This window comes from Hevea brasiliensis, chromosome 1, assembly GCF_030052815.1.
Source record: "Hevea brasiliensis isolate MT/VB/25A 57/8 chromosome 1, ASM3005281v1, whole genome shotgun sequence".
In the NCBI taxonomy this organism is placed as follows: Eukaryota; Viridiplantae; Streptophyta; class Magnoliopsida; order Malpighiales; family Euphorbiaceae; genus Hevea; species Hevea brasiliensis.
In genome coordinates this window covers 32,699,422-32,709,804 of record NC_079493.1, presented here as the reverse complement: position 1 = coordinate 32,709,804, position 10,383 = coordinate 32,699,422, and the positions used below count along the sequence as shown (strand labels likewise).

The 10,383-nt window shown below is 33.0% G+C and overlaps 1 protein-coding gene and 1 long non-coding RNA gene across 2 annotated transcripts; one reads left to right on the top strand and one right to left on the bottom strand.

Annotated features, from left to right (window-relative positions):
- Positions 1-1,657: 1,657 nt before the first annotated feature.
- On the bottom strand, positions 1,658-3,039 carry LOC131183135 (uncharacterized). Its single transcript, XM_058153199.1, has 3 exons — positions 2,919-3,039; positions 2,317-2,718; positions 1,658-2,223 (listed from the first exon to the last, which is right to left on the bottom strand). The coding sequence occupies exons 1-3, from the start codon at positions 3,037-3,039 to the stop codon at positions 1,658-1,660; spliced, it is 1,089 nt and encodes a 362-aa protein (XP_058009182.1).
- Positions 3,040-6,102: 3,063 nt separating this feature from the next.
- LOC131179198 (uncharacterized) lies at positions 6,103-10,107 on the top strand. Its single transcript, XR_009148183.1, has 2 exons — positions 6,103-9,156; positions 9,837-10,107. It is a non-coding gene; the product is annotated as an uncharacterized LOC131179198 (long non-coding RNA).
- Positions 10,108-10,383: the final 276 nt, after the last annotated feature.

Genomic DNA, 10,383 nt, shown 5'->3' with positions numbered 1-10,383 from the left:
ACTCCAGAATGTGAGTGGGTCAACCACTACAGCTCCTCAAGCACCGCAGTTTCCTGCTCAGTTTGCACCAGTGTTATCAAGGAGAAAGGCGACACTAAGGCGATAGAGTATTCTATGGCCTTAGGCAAGAGGCGAAGCGAGGGCCTTTTTGAAGCAAGGTGCCATAACCTTAATTGTTTAAATTATATATATATATATATATATATATATATAAATAGTTGATAAGTAAAAAAAACATATTAAAAAAAAAATATTATTTACACTATGTTTATATCTAAAATAAGAGAAATTGAAAATAGTGCATACCTGTATTTCCAGCTTAAGTATAAGATACAAGTGAAAGTATGAGACTGTAAAATTAAAATATATAGCATAAGTAAAAACACACATAATAATAAGAGATGTTAAAAAAAGAAATAGTTCATACCTGAATTTTCAGCAGATGTATATGATAAAAGTGATGCTATAAAATTATACATAATAAATAAAAAATTAGAAACAAGTCATAAGTCACATAATAGAAAATGTAAATTATAGAAGTTCAGACTTTAATACATAAAAATAAGTTGTAAGTCATAATAAACAAAATGCAAGAAGTACATAAAAAACTTATAACTAAAACTACTCATCATCAAGATTTCCAAAATCATCTTCATTTTCAACAACGGCTATCACAAATTCTTCCTCCTCTTCATCATCATTAACTTGCGAAGAGGATGCACCTCTCATTGCACGAGGCCTTCGAAATGATGGAGTTTCAACTGGTGGTGTTGATCTTGCAGCTGATCTCGATTCATAACGAGATTCAGAAACTCCAGTTGCTCTACCAACATCACCCCAGGTCAATACGTCATTCAGGAAAACAAGAGAATCATCATCATCATCATCATCATCATCATCCCCATCGCCTTTTTCTAATTCACCAAGCAACCATTCATTACTCTCATCAATATTTGCCAAATCAATAGGTGTTGTGATATCCCCAAAAGTGTGTCGGCGTAGCAACGCTCTATTGTACTTCACATATGCCAAATTGTCCAAGCGTTCTTGAAATAGCTGATTTCTTTTCTTACTATGAAGCTGTCATTTATTTTACAGTAACAAATATGTTAAACTTCAAACTCAAAAGGCTCAAGATAAAATAACAAATTAAGAAATTTATATATATATATATATATATATATATATATATTACTTACATGCTCAAATACACTCCAATATCTTTCGCAACCACTTGCACTACATGTGAGACTCAGAACCTTTACAGCAAACTTTTGTAGGTTTGGAGTTGAAGAACCATATGTTTTCCACCAAGCAACTATTAAAATATAGAACCAATGATTGTTAAATTCATGATATAAATTAATAAATGAACAAAATGAAAAATTAATAAGAATTAAATTAATAACCTGGAGATTTGGTTGTTCTTCCTCTAATAGCTGAAGGAAAACCAAAGGTCCCTGCAACTGCCTTGTATTTCTCAATTTCATCAAGAATCATGTCAACTTTTGCTGAATTTTTTTCCATTTTATGAATGCACGAAAGCAATCCTGTATTGACCTCTTCATCAGATTCAATTCTCATCTTATTTGAATAAAAAAAATTCAAGATTCAAAAAGTATCCAGCAGTATGCAAAGGACGATGCAATTGAAGTGACTATCTCACATCAATAATCTCAAAAATGCTCTTGTATTTCTCTTCATTGCCATTGAGTGAGTTGGCAATGGCTTCTTTAGCCCTATCCATGGCTTCAAAAATATATCCCATAGCTAGTTTTTTTTCATTATCAACAAGTCGAAGCACACAAATAAGAGGACCGGAAACCTTAAGAGCATAAACAACATGATTCCAAAAGGCAGAACTCAAAACCATCCTTTCACACTTTTTGCCTTTCACCGCTTTAGCCCATTTACTAGTTGTCCAACTTTTCGAAGTAAACATTTTTCTAATGTTGGCTTTCTGAAGATGAATCCTTCCCAGTGTAATAAAAGCAGTAGCAAATCTAGTTTGCCCTGGCCTTAGCAATTCTACTCCATTAGTAAACTTCTGCAACATATTTAGAACTCCTGAAGAGCCATATGTGAAACCAGTAAGCTCAACAACTTTGCGGAATGTTTCTTTGAAAACGCGGATCTTAAAGATATCCTCCAACATCAAATCTATACAATGGGCTGCACATTGAGTCCAGTATATATGAGAAAAATTTGCTTCCAATATTCTCCCTGTCATAAACAAGTAGAAAAATTCATTCCATTAATAATAAAAATAAAATGATATTTTTTTTAGTAATATAAAAAATTAAATAAAAATTTTACCTGTTGTAACATTATTTAATGCATTATCTGTAACAATTTGAGCTACTTTTTCAGGACCAATTTCCATCAATTCTTTCTCAATCAAACTAGCCAACAATGCCGCTGTTTTTGATTCATCACTTGCATCAACTGATTTAATAAATACACTTCCCTTTGGACTATTAGCCAAGAAATTAATTAAGGTTCTCCCTTTTCTATCCGTCCATCCATCACACATCAATGTACATCCATAATTTCCCCATTCTTCTTTATGAGACTCGAGAAGATCATTTATGATTTGCACTTCTTTGTTAAGTAACCGAACTCTAACCTCATGAAAACTTGGAGTTTTCATTTCTTTCCCATAATTTCCAATTGCTCGAATCATTTCCCCAAAGCTATCATAATTCACAGCATTAAAAGCTATTCCCACATCACACAACCATCGTGCTATGGCAACACAAGAATGCTCCCTTAACTCCTTTTTAGCTGGACTATTTTCATCAATGGTAGTTTGCCTCATATTTTTTCCATAACAGTAGGTCTAGGGGAAAAATAATAGTCAATAGGCCCTCTACTACTTTGTGGTGGTAAAACTTTTGGTTTTTTAAAAGCACTAGTACCTGTAACCTCCAGTACTTGCCTTCTTCTTTCACTGCCAATTTCTTGCATCAACTCTTCCTCTTCCTCATTTTCATCTAATCCCAGTACTTCAACATCATCAAATTCAGGTGGTATTTCCATATTCATAATTAATTTTTGCTCTCTTTTTTTAGCAATGAATTCTTGCATTTGATTCCTTACATCTTTTGGACATTTTGGACACCGAATTACATTTTTGTAACCTCCAGCAAGATGTTGCTTGATTCTATTAATTCCTCCTTTATAAACTTTCATACAGTACATGCATTGAAGATCATTGGTATTGTTTTCACTAACTTAAATTACATGTGCCCATCCTGAGTCTGTTCTTCTACTACTAGCAGAAGATCCAAATGTATTATTCTTATCACCCATTTATAATCTAACAAAAAAAATTAACAAGAATAAAAAATAAATTAATTAACAACAAATTAACAATATCCAATATAAATTAAATAAGTAATTAACAAGAATAATAAGTAAAAAGTAAAACAGTAAACTAATTAACAATAAATTAACAATGCCCATATAAATTAAACAATTAATTAATAAGAACAAAAAGTAAAATCATAAATTAACAATGCCTATATAAATTAAACAATTAATTAATAAGAACAAAAAGTAAAATCATCAAATTAATAATAAATTAATAATACCATATAAAATAAACAACTAATGTCTAATTAACAAGACAAAAGTAAAACTATTTAATCTAACAACTAATTAACAATAATAAGAAGTGAAAAGTAAACTAATTAATAACAAAGTAATAATGTCCATATAAATTACACAATTACTTACTAAGAACAAAAAAAAAAAAAATCAAATTAACAATAAATTAATAATACCCATATAAAATAAACATCTAATATCTAATTAACAAGAAAAAAGTAAAATTAATCAAATTAAAACTAATTAACAAGAATAACAAGTAAAAGGTAAACTAATTAATAATAAATTAACAATACCCTTATAAATTAAACAATTAATTAACAATAATAAGAAGATAAAAAATTAAATTAACAATAAATTAATAATACCTGTATAAAATAAATAATTAATTAACAAATAATGTCTAATTAACAAGGTAAAAAGTAAAACTAATCAAATTAACAAGAATAACAAATAAAAATTAAACTAAATACCAACAAATCAACAATACCCATATTAATTAATCAACTAATTAAACAAGAATACAAAGTAAAATAATCAATTTACCAATACCCATAAAATTTAAATAATTAATTAACAAAAATAAAATAATTAAATTAACAAATAAATAAATAATTAATAATAACTAATTAATTATAAGGAGGAGAAGGAAAAAAAAAGAAAAAATAAAAAGGGACTGCTGAAAGAAGAAGGAGAGGAGAGGGAAAAAAATAAAAAAAATAAAAAACAGAGCAGCAGGAAAGGGACGTGAGATCGAACAGAGCAGCAATAGGAAAGAAGAAAAGTGGAGAGGAAGAAAAAAAAAAGGGACGTGAGAGAGAGATCGAATAGAGCAGCAGCAGGAAAGAAGAAAAGTGGAGAGGGAGAAAAAAAAGGGACGTGAGAGAGAGATCGAACAGAGCAGTAGCAGGAAAGAAGAAAAGTGGAGAGGGAGAAAAAAAAAAAAAGAAAGGGACGAGAGAGAGAGAGAGAGATCAGAGCGAGGAAAGAAGAAGAAGAAGAAAAAGAAGAAGAAGAAGGTAAGAGAGAGAGAGAGAGAGAGGGCGTACCTATTGTCGTGAAGTCGAGGTTGAGGAGAAAAGTGTCTTCGTGAGGTTGAGGAGAAAAGCATCTCTGCTGTCTTCGTGAGGAAGTGGAATGGCTGCATCAGGTGAGTAGATAGTAGATTTATTGATTTTTTAATTAAAAAAAAAATACTTACCGTTGCTGTGAAGAGGCGTCACCACTCGCCTCCCCAGCCGGAGGCGTCGCCTCCTCCAAATCCAGCCAGGCATTTCAGTTGAGGCGATAGAGGGGCGCCTCGCCTCGCCTCGCCTCGCCTGGGTGCCTCGCTCGCCTTTGATAACACTGGTTTGCACAGCAGATGGCTGCACTGTTTCAACAAATGGCTGGGAATCTGCCAACACCAGCCCAGACACAAGCCCCTACAGCATAACCACACCCCCAGCTCGGCAGTATGAGAAATTAATGAAGTTTGTGAGTATCGAGTTTAAAGGAACAGTGGACCCCCTAGAAGCGGAATAGTGGTTAGAGAGGATGGAACGGGTTTTCAGAAAATTGCGATGTGCTGAAGAGTTAAAATTTGAATACTCTATTTCACTTTTACAAGGGGATGCTTATGAATGGTGGAAAACCATCGCCCATAGCCTGGTTGAGCCACCAGTCCTCACTTAGGTAGACTTCCTAAGAGAGTTCAGGCAGAAATGGGTCCCCGACACCTATGTAAATATAAAGCTGCAAGAGTTTTCAAGTTTGAAGCAAGGGAACAAAACTATAACAGAGTATAAGCGGGATTTCTCTCGACTAAGCCACTATGCTGAAAGCTTGGTCACCATCCCAGAGACTGGTGCAACAGGTTTGAGGTCGGGTTGAGGCCTACTTTGAGAATGCAAGTGGTGGGGTTTCGACATTAGAATTTTTCTGAATTGATTTCACAAGCTTTGGAACTTGAGAGGATTGAGTTGGAAGGGACAGTTAAAAAAGGTACAGAAGAGAAAGAGAAAACTGGAAAGACTACTGATCAAGTTCCTGATAGTAGGTCGGGAAAGAGAAAGTACTTTGGAGGATCTAACTCACGCGAATCGGGTAGAAGTAGATCTTCTGGACAGAAATCACCCCGATCCGGTCAGCAAACTTAGCAAACACCTAGAAATGCACTGTCGGATCGATTTTGTGAAACTTGTGATAAACCACATGGTGGGGTATGTTATAGAGCCATAGGAGTATATTTTAATTGTGAAGGAACTGGTCATTTTGCTAAGGATTGTATAAGTCCACGCCTTTCTGGATCATTTACTACGTCAGAAGGATTAGCCTAAGTTTCTACCCCAGAGAGTTCACCATCAGTTAGTAGAGGCAAAGGCAGAAGTAAGGGTAGTACACCTAGAAGTCAAAGTACTGTGAATCAGCCAGAACAAGGTAATGCTCTAACTAGAGTATATACTATGTGGCAGAGGGAATAGGATGAGACTTCTGACGTTGTTGCTGGTACTTTCTTGATTTTTAACTAAGATATATATATGTATTGTTGACCCAGGGTCTGCATACTTTTATGTTAGTGCCAGCATTGCTTGCCTTCCTGCTGTCTCTTGTATAAAAATAAATTTTGATATGTTAGTAACTAGTCTTTTTGGAATTAGTTTTGGAAGAGTTTGCTAGCGAAAGATATCTCCTATAATACGATAAATTATTGAATATCGATAGATAAAAGAGTTATGGAAGTAAAAATTTGAACAGCTGGTTCAGATGTAACAAAGAAATGTTACGAATATTAGCAAGATTATTGACTAGAATGGTCAGAGGACCAATGATTAGGTAAATAATTCTAACATGATTGCAATGGTCATTTAATAAGGGAACATGAATTGAAATATTAGACAGAACGATAGTAAGAGAAGATTAGTGTTATACAAACAAATTAAATATTGTATTAGATTGTTAAAAGTCTTACACAAACTTAAAGGAAAGAAGATTATACGATTCTATAGAAAGGAGAAAAAATAAGTTCTCACTCCACAGGATCACACAAGGTCCTAGAAAGAGTGGATTCATTAGCACACAAAATTGCTTACCTCTAAAAAGGTGAAATGAATTTAAATTCAACGTATGATGGGGAAACTCATAAAGATCTTAGTACATGAGGTGAAGTAGCTGAGAAATAAATGTATACATTTGGTTAAGGTGTTATGGACCATTATTCAGATTATGAAACTACATGAAAATATATGAAAGACATGAGAAAATAAACGTATGACTATTTTAGGATGGATATTGGGTAAAATTTCACGAACGAAATTTCTTTTAAGTGGGGAAGAATTGTAACACCCCTATATGCATAGCCCAGTATATTTCACTGTTCCGGTGACCGGTGTCGATCTGGAAAATTAAGAGGATTAGAACTATGTTTAAGACACCTAGAAAAGCCCTGAATGAAAATTAATAGTGATTACCAGTTAGTTAAGTATAAACAAGAAAAACAAAGCATAAAAAGTTAAATGAGTAGATGGTCACAACGATGGGTGACCTTACCAATAAGTGACTGCGAGGTCAGTCCTAACCCTAATTTTGAACAGGAAATTGTGACACCACGGTCCTAAGGACTATTACGAACCTAGTGGGAAAGAGAAAATCATAGAAAAGAGCTGATAAGTAGGTCAAATAATTAGGTCAAGACTCCGAAAGAAATGCCAAATTATTTGCAAATCGGATCAAACTGGCGAAGGGCAATTTGGTCAATTCACCCCTAGTAGTGACTCTTGACCTAACTGTCCAATAAAATAGGAGAAATGAAAATTTCGAAATAGAGAATTAAATTAAAGAAGAGTAGAAATTAAAGGAAAAAGAAAAGTAAATGCAAATGGAATTATTACATCACTTTGGTGACATCATATATGATGTCAAAATAAAATTTTACTTACCCTAATTTTTGAACAAGTCAAATTTAACTTAATTGGACATAAAAACATAAAAATTAAAAGAACAAAATCATTTCCTTCTCCCCCAACCAGCCGGCTGAACCCCAATCCTCTCTCTCCCCATGGTTTTTCCTCCATTAACAAATTATTCAAGCTTGAATAACTTGACCTTGCCCCATAAATTTCTACCCAAAACCCTCAAAGGCTTCTAATTCACCAAAGATAAGAAGATTGAAGAACAAAGAGAAAGGAGAAAGTGAAGAAATTGGTGAATTGGAAATCAAAGATTGAGGTTAGTGATTTAAATTGAAAATTCTAGTTCAATGCTTATGTTTCTAGCAAAATTAACTTAGAATTAAAGTGAAAATTTAAACAAAACAATTATGGGGGATTAATGGTAAATTTTGGCCAGCCTATAGGGAGGTAGAAATTGCTTGAGTTTGATGAAATTAAAGAGATAGAGAAGTTGAATTAAGTATGTAGATTAAGATTATGCACTTTAATTTCATTAGTTGCATGAATTACACAATTAGGGTTCTTGAGATCTTGAAATTGGGAGAAAAATTGAAGGAAATGGTCAATTGATGCAATTGACCCTAATTGAGGTTAGAAATGGTCAATTGGGACCAATTGTGATGTGTTGGAATTGGTAGAAACTAAATGCAATTCGGATTGGTTAGGGGTCCCAACCTGGCAGTTTGACCTAGGTCCCTTTCAGGGACCAAAACTGAAATTTTACCAACCCAATTGGGGTGAGGCTAGGGAATGAAATTAAGCACATAAAGACACAATTTTCATTTAGAAACCATGCCTAGAAAATGACATTAACATAGTGAACAATTAGGTCAAACCTGGATATTATGCACTGCCACTATATCAAAATGACCAAATAAATAGTGTTTGTTCATTTGGCCATAACTTGGGTTAGATAGGTCCAAATGACCGGATTTTTGTGGCATTGGAAAGCTATGACATATAAATACAACTTTTGTGAAGAACACCAACCCAAATTCTGCCCATAACCAAGTCATTTTGCCACCCAAATTTAGTTGTCCAAAACTGCCAGAACCAATAAAGTGCCCAGAAATTCTGGATAACACCAATCTAGCCAGCCTTAGGAAAATGGATATATCTTGAGCTACAAAACTCCAAATGGAGTGATTCAAAAAGAAAATTAAAGATAAGACAATAAGGAACAACTTTGATGAAGGACACTTAGCCAAATTCCTATATTAACTAGATCAATAGAACAGTGCAAAATATGGCACCAAAACTGAAAAATTGAGCTTTATCTTAGGAGACCTAGAAATTGAAATGGCAACCTAAACCAACAAATTAGGCACCCAAAATGTGGTATGTGGGTGTAATGAGAATTGGTATACCAAATTAGTGTGGAAAAGTCAATATTTTGTTCCAATGGTCAAATGAATAGTAACCACATAATTAAGAATACAAAGAATTCAATTTATGAGAGTATATAAGTAAAGTTTAAATGCAAATTTCAATTGTTAAATTTATGGTTAAACATAATTTGAATAAATATTAAAACATCTTAATTGTGTGCTTTAGCGGAAAAAGGGCATTCCGAGGAAAGGAATTAACAGGAGTGAAAGAAGAAAAGTTTGATTACGAGGTTTGTGCACAATAAACTTATTTAAGTATTTCTTATTGAAATTTGATTCAATATGTAATATGAATAGTTTTTAGTTGTTTTGGCTTTGGGAATTTTATTTGGAAATTATTGTGTTGCCTACTTTGTAAATGGAAATTTTGAGATAAAATGTGATTTATGGTTTGTATGAAATATTTAAAAGTTGTGATTTGAAATTGTTTTTGATTCACACTTGGCATGACAGTCCCTTACTATGTTCCTCCTCCACTTGTGGGGTTGAGTTTGATATTTGATTCTATTCCTCACTCTCTGGCTTGCCAGTTAGAGGTGAGTTTAGATGAGTACTCATTAGATAGCTAGCCACCTCCCTTATTGATTTTGATTAGTGGGGTGAGTTTGTATTGTCGTGGTGTACAACACGGCATAGTTTGAAAATTTTGTGTCATGGCCTAAGTTGTATTATTGATTGGAAACACTGTGTTTATTAAATTGTTTGATCAAATTTGTGTTATATTGAGCTTTGAAATTGTGAAATATTTAAATTGTAATTTGTTATAAATGTGCTTTGAAAATTGTGAAATGTGATTGCGTAATTTTTAAATTATGGTTTGGCAATGAATGGTTTATGTTTAGCTTTTTAAATTTTATTGTGCACCACTGAGTAAAACTTACTCAGCGATAACTTTATTTTGCTATCGCAGATAGGGAAAAGGACATAGTAGAAGAGTGAGCTGCTACAGTAATAGGGGAGCACAACTTGAAGATTTTTGTACGAGTATATTATTTATACCCATGTGATTTGGTTGATGCAAATATGGTATTGTCATATGTATATATGTAAAATTGAGCAGTTGTACAGTAATTTGTAATAATATTATTTTGGATTTTCTATTTATAAATTAAGACTAGTGAATGTAAATAATTTTTCCTTTAATGAAATGTGTATGAAATTATTTAGTATTATTTTGAAAATATTTGAGCTCAGAATTGTGAATTTTGAAATTTTGAATTTAATTGTGGAAGTTGAGTAAATTGTGATGATTTGAGTTATCGGAGGTTGAAATTAGAGAAGTGCATTATTTTGGAAGTGTTTTTCTGCATGTCAAATTTTTTGTTTTTCTTAATTATAGCCGGCACTCTATCGAAATTTTTACAAGATTTGCGGAAAAATCCAAATGGTCAAAATTTTTTTTACCTACACCTAAACTTTAAAGAAAAGTTTTTAATTCCTACCAAAAGTGCTCGCCA